Below are 23,793 nucleotides of genomic sequence, written 5' to 3' on the forward strand. Positions count from 1 at the left end.
TCTACATTACATGCTCTTTTTATATTTCTCAAAATAAATCTATTTGAAAATCACTTATAACAAATGTTTTATTTAAAGACCTTTAAGTTTTATCATCATCATACCATATCCGCTCCCTATGTGGAGCATATGGATTCCATAATCTGCCTCCGGCCAAGCGATCGACCTCCCGTACATCCTCCCAAGTTAAGTCCACGTACCGCAACTCTGACGCAAACTGCCCACAAATTGTCAACAGTGGACGACCAGGGCTGGTATTCCAAACAAAATTATAGCGCGGTATAGCGCGTTTATACGTACTAAATATGCATTATAGCGCGCTATAATTTCGTTTGGAATACCAGCCCAGGACGCCGAGAACCTGATACCTTGTAACATAGGCAAGCATGGTTAAGTCTCTCGGAAGGCATACGTAGTACATGGCATGCGCCAGCCAAAACGCCTTGGATGACAGTAGATACCAAGGTTACTGTGTCCGTTGCCTCACTTCTGTGTTCCTTACAATGTCAAACTTTTAAGTTTATTTAAACCCTTTGAGTTTTCATGTTTAACATAATAAAATCAGCTGTAAAATGGTTATTCTGACAAAACAAGTGAAGGCAGATTAGTTCTCTCGGGTGAAATCTTTATTTTATGCCTAAGTATCTAATTTAATTTTCAATGATTTATTTTATAGGTTGACCGATTTATCAGTCAATAGAATTAAAGTAATAATTTCAATTATTTATGACCCTTAAAATACATTATTGGATGCAGATATCAATTTCCAGAAAATTTATTTCGTTTATTAAATAACAAAATGTGACTTATTTTTTATAAAACGAATTATTATTACATATTTAATAAAAAAACCTCTTTTTAGGATTAAATGAATCGCATACGTGAGTTAAAAGTACATTCAGAATTTTTAGTTTCTAGCTTGTATGAAACGAAAACACTGTGCGACGTGGCGTAGCTGGTTATACGGCCAACTGTGAAACTGGTGTCGTGGGTTCGATTCCCGCCAGTTGCAAGAAAAAATTCAAGAAATATTTTTTCTCATTTGGTCTGGGAGTTGTGGTGTATTTTTCATTACCTCCTTCCATTTCTCCTCTATACCACCTGCTGACAAGCCTTAAAATAGAGGCTTCGCGAGTTATTCCTTTAATAATAAAAAAAATATCTACATAAAAAATTGTCTATGACTAAACAATTTTTCGCTTTTTCCTTAGTCGATACTCGATTGTCTCTGCTTTCTAGCTTTCTTGTTTCTGTGGATTGTGGATGTCGCGGTATTCGGCGACGTCGCGATTTAATCAATTAAACTTTTCAATTGAAACTGATATAATTACAAAGTGTTGTGCATAAATAATTAACAAGAATGGATGAAGATTATAACAACGATTCGCAGGATTCACCCGGCAGCGACCGGCCCAACAACGAGGATGACCGGATCAAAGATGGCGCTCCGGGAGACAGAAACCGCGGCGACGACAACTACATGGACGATATCAGGACGAATATGAAGATGACTTCAGACAGAACAACAACAGGGGAAGAGGAAACTTCAGGTAAATTGTATTCGAAATTTGTTTCGTACAGTTTCGACGACGCTGTCCAAGTTTTAACCTTTGAATTTTGAGGTTACGTTGCCTCGCCAACCAATGTTTAGCGGCCGACTGTAACATTTTACCTTCGTTAGTTTTGTACAGTTGGCTACAAAACGCTGTTTCGATTCGGGAAAATCGGAAAATACAACGCACAATTATTAGAGCCAATTGAAATATACAAACACCCAAATAACATAAACAAAGATGACAGAGGCTGACATTAACCCTCCCTCCCCGGTGATGTGTATCTAGTACACATTGCGTCTAATTACTATAATATCTTTATAAATATAATCAATATTGGGTTTAGATTTTCAGTATTCCTCCATTACACATTTACGTATCGACTGAAATAATTTGCTATTAAATAATAAGTACTTATTAGGCCCAAAAAAAGCGTTTTATCGGAAGTCGGGGATAAATTACAAATATCATCAAAAGTATACTATCAGTCAGTCACGTAGTCCAGTACTATATAGCTACTCAGTAGCTCTCGGGAAGTTGGCGCGGATGCACGTTTCGCCCGAGTCATTAGCGATACACAATGGTTTTTTCACGTTTTCAGCAGTTAGATTTGAAATATTATCACCTTTAAATTAAATTATGGTTAATTAAAACCATTCCCTAAAAATATTCCATTTTTCCCTTTTTTAATCTCTTATTTGTAGTGTGTAGTGACTACACAGCACTGTAACGCGCGGGTGTTTTTAGGACAGTAAGGAAAAGGTTAAACTCAACATGGTTCCTGGCACTACACACTACAAAAATGACATGGAATGTGCCTTCTAGTACATAAACTATTACTTTTTCATACCGATAACCACAGAACTAACTATGGTTTTCATTCCCCTATGACCAGAATCTCTAGTCTTGATTTCTTTGTAAACAAGTTGTCTTCTTTCAAACGATCACTGAATCAAATTCAATTACAGTCGAACTCGGTTATAACGATCACGGTAATAACGAGACGAATGCAATATATTGTATTACTTTTTATAGTAAATGCCGATTTTTCGCCAATGAACTGTATTTATTTACGAGGAAAACAAAAAACAAACCGACACGAGCGTTGACTTAGAGATTACACACGCGTTGACTTATGACTGCGATAACTTAAGCATGTTCATTATTGTTCATTGTGATTGCTCAAATTCGCTTTTAATTTTTGTAAAAAAAACCTTTTCAAAATTCCAGATATAATAAAATAACCTTTAAGGACACATGTTTTGTGTTTTTATTTACATCTGCAAACCTAATAAAATATGTTCCATTTTTAAGATAATAAACATTATTCATGAATGGACCAAGAATTGGCTTCTTACACTTGTTAACAAATCTTATTTGTATCTCTGTCTCTAGGTTCCAGACCCGCGGCCGGGGGCGCGGGGGGCCGCCGCCCGGCTGGATGGGCGGGCCGCCGCGTTTCCGCGGGCGCGGCTACGGGCCCGGCGGGCCGCCACGCGCCGGGCCCCCGCGCGGGCCGCCGCCCTTCTTCCCGCCGCGCCACCCGCACCACGGCCCGCCGCGCCACGAGGGCCCCTGGGGCCCACCAGGTATGTTCGAGACCAGAGACAGCACACTTTTTCAAAGTTATTCAGTTTTGAGTATGTCCAAATAATCGTAGACAGGCTGGATTTCACTCCACATGAAGGTAAGAATGGGACTATGAAATATTCTTGTGTAAAAACATCCTTTCATAATAAATATTTCATATTATCTGTGTCGGGAATGGAACCCGAGACCTCTCGCATGGTAGGCAAACATGCTATAGATCCGACGGGAGCATCAAAAATACTCCCTGTATATATCTGGGCTTACGCTTTCCTGGAGGCCGTCGATGATGATTTTTCGACTTTATTCGGCTGAACTAAGGGGCGCTGGATTGACGCAGGAGGAGGCGAGAGTGCCGCTGGCGATAGGGTCTCCCGGTGGCAACTGGTGATGTCCACATGCTCCACTTAGGAGCGGATGTGGAAAAAAAAAAAGAAGAAGATGATCAGTTTTACGCTTCAGGTACCAGTCCCAGGAGCTATCAAATATTCTATTGTAAAAAAACTTTTAATAAATTATTTCGTGTCGACCATGTCGGGATAAGAACCTGAGGCGTCTTTTTTTTTATATAAAAAATACATGAATTTTTTTTTAATGTTTCACTTTAGGAAGCCCGAAATTCTCTCTACATAACAAAATATAGCATGTTTCTTACTCCCGTCTCTCTTCAGGTATGATGGGTCCAGGGGGCCCGTTCGGGCCGCCGGGCATGGGATCCGGCGGACCTCCCCCACTGGGCCACATGATGGGGCCGGGACCCACCCCCTTCATGGGACCACCTCCAAACATGGTAAGTCTCACCCCCGATTCTAGATGTTCATTTCTTGTGGCTCGGCAGTGTTTACGAATGAATTCGTCGTATTGAATTTATATTTGAAGCGTTAGCTTTGTAGTTATTCTGTAGAGCAAATGATGTATCAATTGAAGACCTCGGCAGAAAAACAACAAATGTCCAAAATTTTATCAAACTGTTTTATTGCCTTAATATTATCTAGTGCCCACCCTCTTTCCGATACTAGTTTATAAATAAGGTCAAAACAACCAATACCCACTAAATCACTAGATAAAAGTATCGTGTTTGTGGAAAAACAACAAATGCCCTTCACGATTTGTTTAAAAACAGTATTTTTCTTTCTAACTGTCATTTTTAGTGTGCATTTTGAAAGTGAACATTCAATTTAAGGCTATTTTGTACTAAAGCTGAATTGTTTTGTTTAAAATGGATGTTTTGAGTTTGCAAGTATCTCGGAAACCTAAAAAGAGGGTTGTTAATGAGTGTAAAAAAGAAAAAATTAAGATTTGCAATGTAAAAGGATTGACTCATAGTATATTAGTCAAGCTAGAATCATCGGATTTTTATAATATGAAAGATTCCTCAAAACAATTGTTTAAGCCGCCGTTTGGAAAAAATTTTGAGTTAAGAAAAAATCAGAAAATACAAAATAGACGAAAATAGAGTGGGCGAAGTTCTCGCCAAGCAAAACTTTGTGGGTAAATGGGACTCATTTTTAGTCCGAAAAAAAAATTCCCCTACAAATAACACTAAAGCCAGCAAACACTGGCTTGGTACTTATAAAGGCCGCCAAAAAAAACAATTTGATAAAATTGTCAAAATATTTACAAAATCCTGAAAATAAAATATTTTATGAAAGTTTAATGAGTGATGATGATGTGCAAGACGACATTGAAGTGGATAGTGAAGGTGTTAGCAATTAGTTTTTAAATCTTTCGTTTAACAATTTTTCTTTTTTCTCTTTTCCTTTTTTAATAATTTTGTTCTTTTAATAAATTTTCATCGTCCATGTAATACAAATCAATGTTTTATTTCTCCTCAATACATATCACAAGTAAAATCCTAATGCTTGATTAGATAAATTAAGCATTTTCCTAATTTTTTAACAAGATTAGTTCATCTTTTATCCACCAATTTGGTGGAAAAACAGCAAATGTGCCTAATTTTTGGAAAAACATCGAACGTCACACTATCATTTTCTTATGTATTTTAAATTCGAAAAGAGATATTGACAAAAATGAAACTTTTTTTATGTTTTTGTTGTATTGCCTACATTTGACAATATCAACAGCAAAGAAAATCATGTGTCATTAGAAAATTAAAAGTTTTATTGCTTTCCTGAAAATTTTTATTTATGTGACATTTGTTGTTTTCCGCCAAGGTCTTCAATTATATCCCAACAAAATTTTACAGCGTCATAACTGGAAGCTCCATCGTCCCCAATTCCACCTCAATCCCAAGATAAACTTTCTTTCGAGCAGGCTGGTTTCAGACTGGAATAAATTGCCAAGCCTAGTTGTCAATTCCATTTCGGTCAACTAGCTCAATGCTTTCGATGCTTTTTTGAAGGAAGAACTTTGACAAAAAGCAGCACACGAGATATAGGCGCACAAGTGAAAGCTGCTTACCTATGACGAATAGCAATGATTACATTATTGTTACGAGGACCGCTCGAGGGAGCTCGGGATGAGTTTGCTTCAAAGTACTACGGACATTCAAAATTTTAACTGAGCAATATAATGTACCCAAGTTGAAATCAATGTTTACTGTGAATGAAAACCGCCGTCCCAGAGGTCCTGCCTCCTTCTCACTTCTCATCCGACCCCGGGAAGAACTTCCCGACAAGCGGAGCCGTGGAGAAATGGAATGGCCCAGTGCCAGTTCAGCTAATGTTGACTATATGCACACAGCAATGTATAATGTTTAACCGTTTTAGTGCTAAGCAATTTCAGCAAAAATAAATGAAAATTGCTATACACATATTGATTAATTTAGAGGAAAAAATAATGGTGTCAAATAAAACACTCTAACTTAGACAAATATCAATCAATTTTATTAATTATTTTTGCATTATAAAGATAAAATGTTTATTGTTTATTAATGTTTATTAAACATAAAGTGCGAGGTTAGCGTACGTGCACTCCCGCGGAGCACCGAAAACACACTGAAACTCGCAGCGCTTTTGCGCTGCGCCGCAATTTTCGATACAAACGATCGCAGCGCTTTTGCGCCGCGTAGCATTCTAACGGTTAATAACCGTTTACACTTGATATGCACGCATCAGCTTAAAAACTGCTAGTGTATTATTAATAATAATAATAATATTTTTATTATTATTATGGCGGCCTCCGTGGTGTAGTGGTCAAGACGCTTGACTCACACACGGAAGGTTCCCGGTTCGATTTTCAGGGAGAACACAAAAAAATGAATGTGATTTTTCTCAAGCCTGGGTGTTCTGTGATGTAATTCACAACTGTAATTGGGCCTCCGGCCTGTTGCGCTAAAAAAAATAATGCACAATAAATGCTTAAAAATGAATGACATTTGACATTTATTGTGCCAATATAACCAATATGTTTGATGTTTTAAAATTATTAATTTTTCAGCCCGCTCCGGAGTTGTGGGTTGAAACCAAAACCGAGGAAGGGAAATCATACTTCTACCACGCCCGAACGAGAGAGACTACCTGGACTCGTCCGCAGGAAAACCCTCACTGCAAGGTCATCACCCAGGGAGAGGTAGAGTCCATGGCCCAGAACCAGATGGTACCCGGCGGGCCCATGGGCCAGAATGGAGGCCCGATGGGCCCGAACGGGCCCATGGGGCCGATGGGTCCGAACGGGCCGATGGGTCCCAATGGGCCGATGGGTCCGAATGGACCGATGGGTCCGAATGGGCCGATGGGTCCCAACGGCCCGATGGGTCAAAACAACGGCCCGATGGGACAAAACGGCCCCATGGGTCAGAGCGGCCCCATGGGACCCAACGGCCCCATGAACCAGGGAATGGGCCCGTTGGGCGGGCCGCCGATGGGGCCGATGGGCGGACCGCCCATGGGACCGATGATGGGGCCACTCGGGCCCATGGGACCCAACGGACCCATGGGGCCCAACGGGCCCATGGGTCCGAACGGTCCTATGGGTCCGAATGGTCCTATGGGACCAAATGGGCCCATGGGTCCAAACGGCCCTATGGGATTCATGCCCAACCAGGGGCCCATGAACCCCATGCAGATGGGGCCGATGGGCGGTATGCAGAATAAAATGGATGGTTAGTATGTTTTTTAAAAATTGCAATTGCAAAAATTATTTCAATTACTGTGGCAAGAAACCATTTCAAAAGGGAATTTCAGTGTTTTTTTTAAATCATTTTTTTGTTAGAATCAAAAATAAATAAAATATTGAATTAAGCGAAAAAAAATTTCAAGTATTTTTATGTATCGTATCATCAGCGTTATGATTTTTTTAAGTTTTGTAATTTTGGAATTACTCCGCGTGTGATGTCACAGGTTCTCTTCGGCCCCCAAAACTGAGTCTTTTTCAATTAATTTTTTTACAACAAAATATTTATCCTGTTTATCACTGTACGAGGTGTATTCAGAAAATAAAGGGAATTTTTAAATTTCATGAGTGGAGAGTCCGATCGTCAATTTTTTTCAATTATGTTGGTATACATGCCCCAGAAGTATTCTACATTTTTTAGCTGTTATCATTGTTTAATTTGTCTGCGGCCACAACGGGCCAGGAGGTTCAATCGCAGTGGTGAACTATGGCACTGCAGACCCAGGTTTGAGAACAATCACATTTTAATTTTTGTGCTCTCACCGGGAATTGAACCCGGAACCTTCCGTACGTGATACAAGCGCCTTCACCACGAAGGCCAAACGGCCTGCCAAATTTAATTTCTCAATTTCAAATCATGTTTATGATTCGGCAAATATATAATTTTCCTCAAATTTCTTTCGTTTTATTTTTTTCAAACTCACGTCGCATTTAAATCGCATCATAGAAACACCCTATGGGTTTTTTCAGTGGACCAGCCGGGCAACCGGCGACCCGACGACGAGCAGAACTCGGCGCAGTCCGAGGACGGAGACCAGAACGAAGAAAACGCTTCCCCCATCGGCCAGTTTAATCACACCCAGCAACCCCCCAACATGACGGGTATATTTTTTTTATATTTATTCATACAAAGTATATATTACAGGTACATATTACTGTAAAAACGCAAAAACAAGCCTATTATAGTGTGTTTAAGACAATTATTTACTAAAAAAATAAGACTTTTTTTCATGAACAACAATAAATAAATTATACCCCAACATGACGGGTATATTTTTTTTTATTTATTCATACAAAGGTACATATTACTAAAAAAAAAAAAAAACCTATCTTAAGAGGCCAAGAGCCCTATGTTGAGTTGGGATAAAACATAATGGAAAGTGGAAGCATGTAAATTATTGAATAATACTAGAAATAAAAATTATTACATAAACGTTTGGACAACACGCTCGATAATATAAATCTATGCAATGTCTCGCAACAGTCTCCTGCAATGGTTTCTCCTCTTTGGCAAAATCCGAACGTGTACACTTCTCCTGGAAATGGCTTTCGTTTTGGAGAACTTAATGTGTTCATCCGGGATATTGAACGCTCTCGGAGCCACAAATTAATAATATTATTAGTAAATAAAGCCACTTGCTTCTGCAGTGCAATTCTAAACACTCTTGCGGAAATAAAGAAAGCCTTAATTATTGTCCTTAAAATGTCGCTCGATTAAAATGACAGCTGCCAAAGTAATGTCACTAGTGATGGGAAAGTACTGATCATGTACCGATCGAATTGATTTTATCACTTTGTCTCTGTTTCTGAAAATTGATGTAAAAACGCAAAAACAAGCCTATTATAGTGTGTTTAAGACAATTATTTACTAAAAAAATAAGACTTTTTTTCATGAACAACAATAAATGAATTAATTTTTATTCGATCGATTTACGTTGATCAATTTGTCTCATCTTTAACATTTTTGCAAAATGACATGACCTTGAAGAACGTCATTAATAATTAGGTTTATTTTAGTTTTTTTTTAGTTTTAAAGCTGTGTTAAAAAAATTAATTAATATGCCAGATACAAATGATTTTTCGTGTGTCAATATAAATCACTCCTTAGACGTTACTACAAAGTTATGTTGTCACTTTTGCTGACAACTATCATCTAATTAAGCTATATTTTAAGGACTATAGTATATAAACACGGAGTAAAACTTTACCGAAAAAAATTTATCAAAACCCATGGAATTTTAAAAAGAAATATCTACAAAAAAGCTATAAAAAATGCATTTTTTTTCCAATTATTTGATGGTTTTTTTCCCCCCCAGGCCTGGGCATACACGGGCCCCCCGACGGGCCCCCGCCGCCGCAGTTCTCGCTGCCGCCGCCCGGCTTCGCGCAGTGGGGCGCGCGGCCCGCGCCCCCCGAGCTGCTGGCCGCGGCGGGCGCCTGGAGCGCGCACTGCGCCCCCGACGGCCGCACCTACTACTACAACGCCAAGCGCCAGGAGAGCGTGTGGGAGAAGCCGCAAGCCCTCAAGGACCTAGAAGGCATGTCTCCCTTTGTGTTTATTTGGTCCATTTTTTTATTTATTTATTAACGACATTGTCCATTTATACAATTACTATTGTTTAAATATTACAATAAAAGAAAAGAAGCATTGGCAAACATAAGGGACATCGAGACAAGATCTGGACTATTTATTTAGTGCTCGTTTAAATCCTCGTAAACTTAAACCTAAAAAGTCCAGATGATCTTGTCTCGAGTTAACAATACGACAAAGATGGGTCATCAGAGAATTAAGGCCATAGTTTGTTCTATGCTGATCGATGAACAGTACTCCATTGTTTCTCAACCTACGAGTCGGAATATTGAATTTTACTTGTCCCAGTAATGATGGAACATCGATTATACTATTTAGTATGCCGAACTAAGAACAACTTTCAAGATCGTGGTAAAATTGTTTCCACTTTTATGACAATTTTTTAGACCATCTTTTTATAACTTTAAATATTTCTATTGTTATGTTTTCAATATTGCAATTTAATGATATTAAAACTTTATTGTTTCTAAACTTTTGTCAAATGCGAATCATGATTTGTACAAGTCAATATGACGTTTTTGACTACTAACCCTAAAAGGAGACACTTAAACAAAAAGATCAATTACACTGCACCTGCTTTGAATTTAGGTTAAGACAACGATTTATCCTTTATTAGTTGTTTACCTGTTCATATTCTTCATTCTTGTGGCACACGCTATGGCGCGCGGACCGCGGCATCGTTATTACGACATAATTTTAACTTTTTTGACACATCAAATGAATTCCGAAAAATTTTAAGCGTAAAACCGGGGTGATGAAAAGTGTAAAAACAAGGTTTTACTGTATATCCGGCTTAGAGGCTCGCGAGTTTAATTATTGCGGATGTTTTCAGCTTTCCAAAAGCCAGTCGCCACCAATGTGCCCCCTCCCATGATAACGGCGCAGCCCTCCCTCGTCGCCCCCATCAATGTGTCCAGCGCACCGCCCGCAAATGTGAGTTCTTGTCTTTGTTGTTTATTTTTTTGTATTTTAGTTGCGTTGAAATATAATATATACAGATAACACCCCATACAAATCCGAGCTAAAGGGTAGTACAGTAAAAAGCACAGACTGTTTACATTGGTCTGCTCTAAGCTCTATTCAGTATGTCGCTCCTTTCCGCATATGCATCACCTTTGTTTATCGTTTCACCATACGCCCGACTAACTGAGCAGGACAGAGACAGGAGATAACTCACGGCTGATGACTAACTTGTAACATATATAAAAGTTTTTTTAACAATAAAATAGCCATTTTAACATCAAAATCCCAATGTAGGTGGTGCCTTTCAAAAGATTAATCAAATCAGTGGAGGAAAATTTGTGAAGGAGAAACTGCCAATAAGTGGATCAAGCAAGTTTTGAGAAGCACAGACGAGGCCAAAACATTTTGAAAGCATGAAACGCCTACATATGAACTATAGTCCTTAAAATATAGCATGATTAGAATGACAGTTGTCAGCAAAAGTGATGACATAACTTTGTAGTGACGTCTAAGGAGTGATTTATATAGACACAAAAACTCATTCGTATTTGGTATGATAATTAGTTTTTTTAATACAATGGTTGACATATAAATCAACATAAACATATTAAATCAGCTTGAAAACTAAAAAAAAACTAAAATAAACCTATTTATTAACGACGTTCTTACAAGGTTACATCATTTTGCAAAAACGTTAGAGATGCGACGAATTGATCAATGTAATTTGATCGAATAAAAAAATAATTTATTTGATAATGTTCACAAAAAAGGTATAATTTCTTATTTTTTTATGAATAATTGTAAATAGCTATTTTAAACATGTGTGGGTGTTGCTAAAGTAAGGTTGAGCGGGTGTGGCTAAAGTAAGGTTGAGTGGGTGTGGCTGAAGTAAGGTTGAGTGGGTGTGGCTAAAGTAGGAGAGAGGGGTTAGAAAAATAATGTGGTACATACAAAAATTTAAATAATACACGGTTTATTGCATTCATTTTTTATGAGCGAAGTATGGAATTGAAAAAATGATGATGAAAGTGGGTTGAATGCTGTGGAAATGCGATCCCTCAGGCGAATGTGTGGTAAAACAATGTATGATAGGTGTACAGATGTCGAGATTCGTGAAGTGTGTAAGGCTGAGACATGCATTATTGACAGAATCAAGAAAGGGGTGCTGCATTGGTTTGGACATGTAGAGCGAATGGACAGCGAAAGAACGGCTAAAAGGATCTACGATGCCAATGTTGATGGATGCAGTAAACGAGGAAGACCGAGAAACACATGGCATGATCAAGTCAATCAAATACTTGAAGATGGATATGTCAAAAGTAGGAATAATAGGCGTGCGTGCATAAGAAGATGTATGAATGTAGAGGAAGCGAGGTCTGTATGCCAAGATAGAGTGTTATGGCGTTCTATCCTCTCTGCCTACTCCTACGGGGAAACGGCGTGGTGGTTTGTTGTTGTTGTATTTAAAAACAACTAAATAGCAAAGCGCTGTTTTTTAATTCAACATGCCTGAGGATGAATTGTGATCGATCCGTGGACGTTTCCAGAACGTGCTGATGCAGAATCCGCCCCAGGCTGTGCCCGCCACCAGCGCGCCCCCGATAGCGCAGGCGAGCGTGACGCCGGTCGCGGCGATCCCCTCGGAGGTCGACGCGACCACTCCGCAGCCCAAACTCGCAGACACAGGTAAACGAATACCCACTGTGAAATGGCCGCTTGTAAGATAAAATCAAAATCAGTATTTTTGAATTGACCACTAAAACATTTTTCTATCTTCCTCTAAGCTCTTGTTCCGAATAAGTGATTTCTGAATATTACTTCGATACATATGGATCAAATCCTCTTTCCAATTGTTCCAAGAAGCTAAATTTTTGGAAATAAGACAAATATATTGTTTTCAATGTTAAAAATATATATTTACAAACCAAAATGTATTTACAAGTAATTCAAATAGATCGAGTCAAAGAAGGAATCGTGCGTTAGAAATAGCACATTGTAAAACGAGGCTCGCACAGAGACATGCATATTTCATAGACTCAAATTTTTTATTTATTTTTTACTGATAATATTTCATTGATTTTTATATTTTTATTTATTTTTTATTTTCTTTTTTTTAGGAAACATACAGTACAGTTACAAAGTTTTATATTTTACACAGTTAGACTTGACTAATGGACCAGCAAAGATTCCATATTATTAAGTAATTATATGTAAGGTTATTAATTAAAGTACAGAAAAGAGAAGGAAAAAAACATAAATAGAAGTTGTTTAAAAATTAAAATTACAGTAAAAAAATGAAGAGAATTTGTAAAAGTAATTAAAAGTAAAGAATTAAAATAAAGAATGAAAAACATGCTCAGATGTAAAAATAATAATAAAATTTTTTTGAAAAGGAAAAACAAAAATATACACATATATATTTTAAGGGATTCAAAGAAACGATGAGATGAATCTTTAAATAAGAAAATAAATTTAAGAGTCAAAGAAGGAATCGTGCGTTAGAAATAGCACATTGTAAAACGAGGCTCGCACAGAGACATGCATATTTCATAGACTCAAATTTTTTATTTATTTTTTACTGATAATATTTCGTTGATTTTTATATTTTTATTTATTTTTTATTTTCTTTTTTTTAGGAAACATACAGTACAGTTACAAAGTTTTATATTTTACACAGTTAGACTTGACTAATGGACCAGCAAAGATTCCATATTATTAAGTAATTATATGTAAGGTTATTAATTAAAGTACAGAAAAGAGAAGGAAAAAAACATAAATAGAAGTTGTTTAAAAATTAAAATTACAGTAAAAAAATGAAGAGAATTTGTAAAAGTAATTAAAAGTAAAGAATTAAAATAAAGAATGAAAAACATGCTCAGATGTAAAAATAATAATAAAATTTTTTTGAAAAGGAAAAACAAAAATATACACAAATATATTTTAAGGGATTCAAAGAAACGATGAGATGAATCTTTAAATAAGAAAATAAATTTAAGTCATTTCATTGATCCCAAACTTTCGAAATTTTCCTTCTTTTAAAAAACACGCACTATCCTGGATTCAAACTAAAGATATTAACTATTTTTTTCTATGATATATTTTGTTGCCCTTTAATAATAAGGAATATTTTTATGTTTTTTTTTTTTTTTAAATTCCTTTTCAATTACTATACATTAAAAAAGTACCTTATAATCTTTTTTCTTTCCTATATTACACAAAAATATTATACCTGTCTATTCATAAACATTTTGTGTATACCCACGAACAGGCCATGCCTCTGTGGGATCTTTTGTTTACTATTTTTACTGTTAATATGTATTTCACTGCTGTCTAATTATCCTTTTTTAAAATTTTAATACTCTGTTTTACCTCTTATGTATATTGTAAAAAAAAACAACAAAAAAATGAGTCAAGTCTTTTTGTCTCGTTGTTCTTAAGATGGGAATTGTAATGTGAGATGGATACGATTTTTATAATTAGACAGAATAATGTGTCCATATGATTCCAGTCACATTTTTCATTTCATTTACAGGCTCCAGTAAGTACGATTCAGTCCGCTCTAGTGCTTTTTTGATTTGCTAATAATATGTGTCTGTTGCAGTGGCAGAACCGGAAGAAGCTCGGGAAGCCGAGGAAGTTCGGGACAAGTCCCGACCCGTATCCAGCACACCGATCTCCGGCACGCCTTGGTAAATACCCATATATCTTACTATTGCAACAGCCGATCGTGCTAATTCATTATTCATTTCGGGATATAAAAATATATATAACTTGTGAATATAAGCTATTTTCTGGATGTCTGGATTCTGGATTGGAGCTTTACTGTGTAGCTAAAAATAAATCTGTACAAGAGTTTAAATTAATTAAATAAATCAATTTGAGCGTAATAAAATGATTTGAGACAATTATTAGACAACCAATCGGTATCGCAACAGAGACGAAGAACATTTTTGTCAAAGAGTCTGTAAAGTTAAAGACATCAAAATTTATATTTTCAACGTGTGAAAATTAGCGTAGAGTGAGTAATGATTCGGGAGAATCTCACCAACTACGATAAAGGTTTCGCGGCAATTTAACGCAAATCACTTGAATCAATAGACGGATCAATCGATAAAAAAAACTAAATGTTCCGAGACGTTGGTACAAAAAGCGATCGCTCGACACATGTCCGATGTATCAATTTTCCTCGCAAGAATGTTCACCGTCTCACTTGAACGATAAGTGGATACCAATATGCACATAAATAAATTGTCATAGTATTATATTGTATTTTGTGACCGACTGAAATATCGGCTTCTGTTTTAGTTTCGGACAAAACTGATAACGAAACTAACAATGTTTTGAGTATGTCCAAACGTTTGCAGACAGGCTGGATTTCCTCCCTAGGGAGTTATTTAGATATAAATTTGTCGCACAAAGGTGGAAAATATTTTTGAGAAGGGAAACGGCTGGTATAGGTGGCACTGTGTAACATTCACCATTCTGCCCGTGTTTAAACGTCCACATTTCCTCAACTTTTTCATCAGTCGACTTTGGTGAAGTCAAGGATTTTATTATATACATTCAAACAAAACTGAAATTCATACAATTGTAATTACTTTATACTTAATAATTTTAATTTAAATTCTTTTATTTCCATAATTATATAAAATCATGATGTACGACCCCGGCTTGTTGTTGAAATTTGTTTAGTCTCCCACCAGTCTGACGATGTCGGTCACGACTAAACCCGGTCAAGGTAAATTTCGGAATTCATTTGATGTGCCAAATAAGCCAAAATTATTTCGTAATTTGAAGAATAAAAACAGGCAAACAACTAATGAAGGATAAATTATTGTCCTAACCTAAATTCAAAGCAGGTGCAGTGTAATTGACCTTTTTGTTTAAGTGTCTTCCTTTAGGGTTAGTCTTAGTTTTCATTTGAACAAAAAAGTCATATTGACTCGTACAATTCATGATACGCAGTTAACAAACGTTTAGAAAAAATAAAGTTTTAATATCATTAAATTGCGATGTTTAAAACATAACAATAGAAATATTTAAAGTTATAAAATAGAACATTTAAAAAGTTGTCATAAAAGTGTGAAACAATTTTGCAGCGATCTATATGACAGTTGTTTTTAGTGATGCCATAGAAAAAAAGGTGATACCGTATAAATAAAATAAATTTCCCAACATTTAGGGGAAAAAATATTGTATGTTATTTTATGCAAATTCAAAATTTTATTTTATTTACACATAAAATAATTTCAAAATGCTGTTTTTAAATCAAATAAAAACACAGATTACATAATATTGTTTGAAAAAATACAAAATATAAAAATATTTTTAGTGAAATCATTGAAAATAGTCATAAAAATATTAACAATCCCCAATTATCACAGTTTTTATAACTTTTCTAGAAGTATACATACACTATAGTGTAGCAAATTAATTTTATTTTTATGTAATTCCTATTTTTTTTAAATGCATTTTTAATTTCTTTAGTTTTACACGTAAAAAAAGAAGTATAAAAATTGGAAAATTATTTTCGTGCGTTGCCTAGTAGGTGAATGTTCAGCTCTCTTACTTCACTAAGTGGCTACTTCAACCAGCAAATGACAGGTCATAAGCCCTGTAAATGCCTAGACTTCCGTATTCCCTTCTCGATAATGTTTTCCCTCTCTTTTCCAACAAATTTAGATGAAATAAATACCATGCCACAATAATATTTATTTGTTTAACGCGTTTACATTATGGATTTGTCCTCTCATCAGGTGTGTGGTGTGGACAGGTGACGGGCGCGTCTTCTTCTACAACCCCACGGCGCACTCGTCCGTGTGGGAGCGGCCGGAGCAGCTCGCCGGACGCGCCGACGTCGACAGAGCCGTCGGCAACCCTCCCGAGGCCCTCGCCGACAGCCAGGTGACTGACTGCAGATATTATTCGTGTTTAAAGCGTCGCCTTGTGGTCGAACATTTAATGGCGGTGTCCGGAGAAGGAGGAAGTTCTATGCTATCCTGAAAAAACCGGTCGTCTCTTGAATCAAAGAACGAACGGAGTTAATTTTTGATGCCTCGGACTGAAGTGAAGCGTATTCCGGAAAGTGCTTTCTGCATCTACTGAAACAAATGGAAATCTGAAGGCGCCGAGTCTGGAGAGCAACGTGTGGCCGAGCGTTATTTTATTTATTTTATTTTAATTTTATTTTATTAACATAAACAGCACATCTGCCAACATTTATCATATTAATATATTTGGCTTAATATTTTTTTAATTTTTTTAAAAACATGAATTTCCTTATACCCAAGATTTATAAAAAAAAATTTAACCAAAAATTATACAAGATTTATATTTAAAAAATAACCTAAAAATTATACAGCATATTCAGTAGAAAGTTTAAATAATAAAACATTCTACAGTAATACAACAAGAAAATCATAAGTCCTCTTTCATACAGCTGGGCAAAGTGAACAAAAAACGGTGAATATTATGAAATGCATGAATAAATAAATATAATTACCATTCACCATCTTTGAAAAAGTTCGAAAGGTTTGTTCTATAGGAAAAATACCAATACAATAACAATAATTACAAAGTTATGTCGTCACTTTTGCTGACAACTGTCATTCTAATCAAGCTATATTTTAATGACTAAGGTGTCAAATTCCTGTTTTTAAATTACTGACCCAATATTTTATTTATCCTCGTATTCAATAAGCTGCATCTCTTTTCAGGCGGCCGCGGCGACAGCGGCCTCGCAAGCGGCCGGGACGGCGGCCTCCCAGGCGGCCGGGGCGGCGCCCGCGCAGGCCGCCGCCGCCAAGAGGCCGGCGCCCGCCGCGCCCAAGGCCAGCGACAGCGACGAGGACAGCGAGCCCGACCTGAAGAAGGGGAAAATTGAACCGAGTGAGTCACTCCTGATGGAATGATTAGCATCAGCGCTGGAAATTTGTAATTAATTTTCAACTGCTTTAGCAACTTAATATTCCAGTGGTAATGTGGTCTTTGAAAGAACCATTAATTAAAAATAATATCACGTCTCGTGCAAACGCAATTCTGTATATATTCTCACCGCTCAGGCAAAGTCGCTAACCCAAAGAGCATCATTTTGTGAGATTGCAATTTGAAAGTTTGAAGTCCTCAGACAGGCAAAAATCAGATTTTTGTGTTTTAGAGGTTTCATGCACGCAACATAATTCGTTTGTCTTTTTAATAAATTCCGTTGGTAACTTTTTCCTTTCCGATGCATTTAAATATATTTTAGAAGTAATTGTTTTTTTTTTTTGAAAAGTAAAAATATTAGCATTTTTGTAATTTACCCAAATATTTCAATTTTGGTGGCCATTTCCAACGAGTTGTAAATATGAAAATTTGTTGCAACAGAGAGGGAAAACATTTTTGAGAAGGGAATATGGAAGTCTAGGCGTTTACAGGGCATATGACCTGTCATTGGCTGGTTTAAGTGGCCACTTTACGCATCCACGTTTCCTCAACTCTTCTGTCTGTCGACTTTTGTGTAAATATTTCACATTTCTACAGGGCTTATGACCTGTCATTGGCTGGTTTAAGTTGCCACTTTACACACTGCAACATTCACTATTTTGCCTATGTTTGAACATCCATATTTCTTCAATTCTTCCATTTGTTGATATTAGTGAAGTTAAAGTGCTGACAGGTCATAAGCCCTGTATATGCCTAGACTTCTATATTCCCTTATTGAAGATATTCTCCATCCCTGTTGTAATTTGTTAATCTTTACGACTCCCGAGGGGGTGAAATCCAGTCTGTTGTCTACGAACATTTGGACAAACTCAAATATTGTTAATATTTCACTGCAACCTGAATTGAACTCGAAACCACTCAGATGCTAGGCAGACGCGCTGGCCGCTGTTAAATCAGTTCACTGTGTAATATTTATTGTCGTTGCAGCCCTCCCGGAGAAGAAGGTGGCCGGAACGATCGACGCGGGCAAGGAGGCGGCCATAGAGGCCGAGGTGCGCGCCGCGCGGGAGCGGGCAAGCGTGCCGCTCGACACGCGCGTCCGCTCCTTCCGGGAAATGCTCGCAGAGAAGGAGGTAGCTATTATCATTGATTTAATTTTTAGCGAGCAGCTAAAGAGGAAACCCGGGCTGACTTTTCTTCATACAAATGTATTTTCGTGGATTATGGCGCTCGAGCAGTGATTTTTTGAGTCATGTTTTTTTTCCTTATAAAAGTACCTCTTTTTTTACAGTCTAGTCAGAATAATATTTTTTTGTGGTAAAAAATAACATAACCCAAAATTATCTTATATTTGTGTTATGATTTATTTTTTTTTATTTATTATTTACATACAATATTACATTTTAGTTATTTTTTCAACATTTAAAAAATATATATATTATTTTTTTTACTGGATTCACCAAGCCAATTAATATGTCTTGTCGGTAAAGATCCTTTACATTGAATCATATGATAGCACTACATAGTCGTATAATAATAATTCTTCTTTCTTCTCTGGTCTCAATCCTGGGATTGGCTGGCAGCAATTACATTCATTCTTCTCCTCCATTCCTCCCTGTCTTGTGCGGCTCTTTTAAAGTCAACATATGATGAGCAGCGCACGTCCTCTAATAGGTCCTCCGGGTACTCTCGGCGCGGGCGTCCCCTAGAATTTGTCCCCTCGGTCGTCCCCTCCATTATGACATGCAGGAGGCCTTCTTGACGTATTACATGGCCGATCCATCTCGCTCGCCTTTCGGACAAGGTCAAGAGCAGGTGCCTTCCACCTTCGATTCTTTGGAGAACCTCCTCATTTGTAATGTGGTCTCTCCAGGAAATTCCTAGTAGTCTTCTATTGGACCACATCTCAAAAGCCTCTAGTCTCCGTTTATCTCTTTCAGATAGGCACCATGTCTCGCAACCATACATCAAGATACTCCATACATAGGTCTTGATTAGGAGTATTCTTAGTTTCTATATTATTTGATTCTATTTATTTATTTTTGACCTTTTATTAAATGCAAGTCTAGCTTGATGTATATGGCTGTCGACCTCGCTCTTAGACCGACCGTCCCACGTTATTTTGCTCCCGAGGCAGACAAACTCCTCGGTGTTCTTTAGTGGTATTCCTGACATCACTACTCTCATCTGGTGTTGCATTCGGCCTACAGTCAGTAGCTTTGTTTTGTCTTTATTTATCTTCATACTGTAGTTATTTTGAAGAATGCTTTTTACAGTTGTTAAGGCCTCTTGCAGTTCTTCTTCACTTTCAGCCATAGCAATATCGTCAGCAAACCTTATCATATCCACCTTTTGCCCGTGTATCTTTACACCTTCTCTGTGACTCATCGTCTCTCTAAAACTACTAACTTAAATATAAGGAGCGAAAAAAAGTACATATAATGTATGCTTTCATAAAAATATTTAGAAAAATGTAAAAAAAAGTAAAAAATAAGTGAATGATAACGCAATTATAAGATAAAAAATTAATAAATACAGAATCGGAGTACCAAAATTTAAAACAGAAGTGTGTACATATTTAATAGGCACAAAGCATTTTATTAAAAATATTATTTATTGACATATCCATATCTATATCACATCCTCATCCATATCCATACATATATATACCCGTACATGCACACATACATATCCATACATACATATATACACATATATACACAAACATACATATACACACACATAAATATCCATGAGAATATTACACAATTCTGTTTTATATATATCTATATTTACAAATATTCAATTTTATTAATATATAAACTCCTGGTCGAATAGCCAGTCTATTATTTTGCCCTTGTCACATATTATTATTGTTCGCGGTTTGGCAACATTACGCGGCGGAAAATAGTGTAGATCACAAAAACGGCATTGCTCAAAGAACTAGAAAAATCTTACGGTACTTTAAAAATAATTATAACCGGTCAAATACACAATTAGATTCTTGTATGTAATATTTAAAAAAAAAAACTAATATATTCGTTGCTTATCATTTGTCGAAGTCAAAAACATTTCAACTGCTTTGTAGATTTGATTATTCGCTCTTTTCACAAAGGTGTTAATATCTCAGTTTCACATTTCTGTGGCTGGCTGCTTTCTCCATAACTTCAATAAATGTTCATAAAACACAATAAACTGCTTGTAAAATCATAGCAAAAAAGGGAACACGAAAATGGCAAAAATAAAATACAGTATAACCCTTGTTTTACGTTTTTCAAGGGATCAACAAAAAAAGTGTAAAACTAAGGAAAACTTTGAAGTGAAGAAATTAAAAATGTATGGAAAAAAATTAATATCTTTAAAATATAATTACAAATAATAATGTACAAGACTATACTAAATATACTGCAGAAAAATTGTAAGAACTGTCATAATTGGGGATTATTCATATTTATCAATGATATACATAATTAAAAATATTTAGTATTTTTTCAAACAAAACTGCAATGTGTTATTTTTTATTGAATTAAAAAAATACATGCATAAATAATCTAATTTAATTTAATAACCTTAAAAACACTAAAATAACATTTTGAATTTGCGTAAAATGCATGTAACGATTTTTTCCGTAAATATTGGGAAATTTTATTTATATGGTATCACTTTTTTCAGTATGGCACCACAAAATTTCAACTGTCATTTACATCGCGTCAATTTCACACTTTTACGATAACTGTTTAAACTATCTCCTTTTCACATTATGTGTGTACAACTTCAAATAATATTTCTATTGCCATTTTTTTTAATTTTCTGCATTGTAATTTATTGATGTGAAGACTTAATTCTTCCTAAACATGCGTCAACTGCATGTCACTATTTAGTAAATTGTCAAAATTAGACACTTCAACAAAATGGTCAATTGCACTGCACTTACTTTGAATTTAGTTTGAGACAATAATTTACACATTTTTTTATTTACCTCGATTTTATTCTCCATTCACGCGGCGGCGCGCGGCTCGTCTTTTGACGGATCAAATGAGTTATAAAAAAATTGCGACGTAAAACTGGGGTTTTACGTGTTTTACATTTATTTATTTATTTATATACGGCATTTCTGCCATTTACATATATGTGGTATAAAGAGTGCTTAGAAATAAAAAGATTAAAAATAAAAAAAATCGAGTATGAAATATTAATATACTCGTACTATACACATTATTAATTACTTGAAATACATACATATTTTAAAGAAATTATACAATAACAAAATACATTAATCAATCAAATTATATCAAATTATAACTATTCCAACCCAACCTTCTGAAGATGATTTGCTCTTTTTGATAAAAATATGTTGGTCACTTTATTTTTTAAGTTAGGCAGAGATAAACTAAATATATCAAAATGTGATGCATATTCATTCCCGGTATTCTGTAATCTAACAATAGGTGAGTAATATTGAGCTACCGTTCGAGAATTTTGACAATAAAAATTGTTAATTGTTAAACATTTAATGTTAATTGAGGGAATATTTCAATGAGAATGTATGGACAAAAATAAGACCTACATTTTTCGGTGTACAAAGCGGAAAAATGTAAAATCGAGAAATGTAAAAATTAGGTTTTTCTGTATGTCTCAAAATCAACAAAATGAAAGGTCTTAACATGGAACACTAATGATTGTCCTCAGGTGTCGGCGTTCTCCACCTGGGAGAAGGAACTGCACAAGATTGTGTTTGATTCGAGATACCTGCTTCTGACTTCCAAGGAGCGCAAACAGGTAACCAACAATCTCGTTCCCGTGCGGGCAGAAGGGCGACGGGCGACGGTCGGACGCGAGTGTGATTGTTCTTTGTGCGCAGGTGTTCGACAAGTACGTGCGCGAGAGGGCCGAGGAGGAGCGCAAGGAGAAGCGCAACCGGCTGAGGCAGAGGAAGGACCAATTCCGGGCGCTGATGGAGGAGGCCAAGGTCCACAGCAAGTGAGTCCCTTTATCCCGTCCATTTATTTATTCCACAATTCTAGTCTGCATCACTCTACGGGCCGTTTGACCCATCACGTAACCCAGACTGTCAACACAAGTTAAAAATTAATTGATAGAAAGCAGATAGCCGCTAAACTGCCGACACGCACAGAAAAATTGATCCATGTTTTCCGCAGAAGCCGTATTCAGCAATCGAATTGCCTCGCTCTAGTACAATTATCGGGAACATACAAACTGATCTCTTTCAGTATTTTTACGTCTTTCAAGGGAACAAGAAAAAAAGTGTAAAACTAAGGAAGATGCTAAAGTAAGGAAATTAAAAATGTATGGAAAAAATAGGAATTACAAAAAAATTAAATTGATTTGCTACACTTGAGGGTACATATACTTCTAGAAAAATTGTAAAACGGGCGATAAAAGGAAATTGTCAATATTTTTTTTTACCTATTTTTAATGATTTCGCTAAAAATATTTTTATATTTTGTATTTTTTCAAACAATATTGTCTAATCTGTTTTTTTTTATTTGATTTAAAAACAGCGTGTTGAAATTATTTTATGTCTAAATAAAAACAGAACAAAAATAAAATTTTGAATTTGCATAAAATAACATACAAATATTTGTATGAGAATGTATGAAGAAAAATGGGTCAACAATATCTGTCAATGTTCCCGCCAGATCCTCCTTCTCCGAGCTTGCGGCCAAGTACGCCAAGGATGAGCGCTTCCGCGGCGTCGACAAGGTGCGCGAGCGAGAGGGACTGTTCAACGAGTACGTGCTCGAGGTGCGGAAGCGCGAGAAGGAGGAGAAATCGCTGCGCCGCGAGCAGGTAACCATCCACCCCTACTCCATCTCGAGTGCTGTAGTGCCATCTCTTTGTCACAGTTCATATCTATGTGACAATTCATGATTTTGTTACAATTTGTGATTTTGTGACGATTCATGATTTTGTGACGATACATGTTTTTGTGACAATTCATGATTTTTTTTTTACAATTCGTGTTTTTGTTACAATTCATGTTTTTGTGACAATTCACGATTTTTTTTACTATTCGTGTTTTTGTTACAATTCATGTTTTTGTGACAACTCATTTTTTTGTGACAATTCATGATTTTTTGACTATTCGTGTTTTTGTCACAATTCATGTTTTTGTGACAACTCACATTTTTGTGACAATTTATGTTTTCGTGACAGTACATGTTTTTGGGACACCTTACAGTTTTGTGACGATTTGAGTTTTGTGACAATTTGTGTTTTTGTTACAAATCACATTTTTGTGACGATTCATGATTCTGTGACAATTCAAGTTTTTGGGACAGTCTATGGCTTTTGTTACAT

The 23,793-nt window shown here is 36.2% G+C and overlaps 1 protein-coding gene across 1 annotated transcript in view; it reads left to right on the forward strand.

The window, feature by feature from the left end:
• Positions 1 to 1,412: 1,412 nt before the first annotated feature.
• Positions 1,413 to 23,793, forward strand: part of LOC148273250 (uncharacterized) — a gene marked incomplete at its 3' end in the record, with an annotated part of 45,386 nt that continues 23,005 nt past the window's right edge. Inside the window, exons 1-15 of the mRNA XM_088238964.1 lie at positions 1,413 to 1,550; positions 2,949 to 3,142; positions 3,812 to 3,930; positions 6,540 to 7,203; positions 7,965 to 8,096; positions 9,311 to 9,532; positions 10,418 to 10,518; positions 12,096 to 12,234; positions 14,150 to 14,237; positions 16,305 to 16,452; positions 17,265 to 17,436; positions 18,460 to 18,605; positions 22,162 to 22,251; positions 22,334 to 22,452; positions 23,133 to 23,283. Coding sequence (XP_088095090.1) covers positions 2,995 to 3,142; positions 3,812 to 3,930; positions 6,540 to 7,203; positions 7,965 to 8,096; positions 9,311 to 9,532; positions 10,418 to 10,518; positions 12,096 to 12,234; positions 14,150 to 14,237; positions 16,305 to 16,452; positions 17,265 to 17,436; positions 18,460 to 18,605; positions 22,162 to 22,251; positions 22,334 to 22,452; positions 23,133 to 23,283 — 2,439 coding nt within the window. The remainder of the gene's footprint in view (positions 1,551 to 2,948; positions 3,143 to 3,811; positions 3,931 to 6,539; positions 7,204 to 7,964; positions 8,097 to 9,310; positions 9,533 to 10,417; positions 10,519 to 12,095; positions 12,235 to 14,149; positions 14,238 to 16,304; positions 16,453 to 17,264; positions 17,437 to 18,459; positions 18,606 to 22,161; positions 22,252 to 22,333; positions 22,453 to 23,132; positions 23,284 to 23,793) is intronic.

This window comes from Micrasema longulum, unplaced genomic scaffold, assembly GCF_059751315.1.
Source record: "Micrasema longulum isolate JH-2025_06_02 unplaced genomic scaffold, ASM5975131v1 h1tg002025l, whole genome shotgun sequence".
Taxonomy (NCBI): domain Eukaryota; kingdom Metazoa; phylum Arthropoda; class Insecta; order Trichoptera; family Brachycentridae; genus Micrasema; species Micrasema longulum.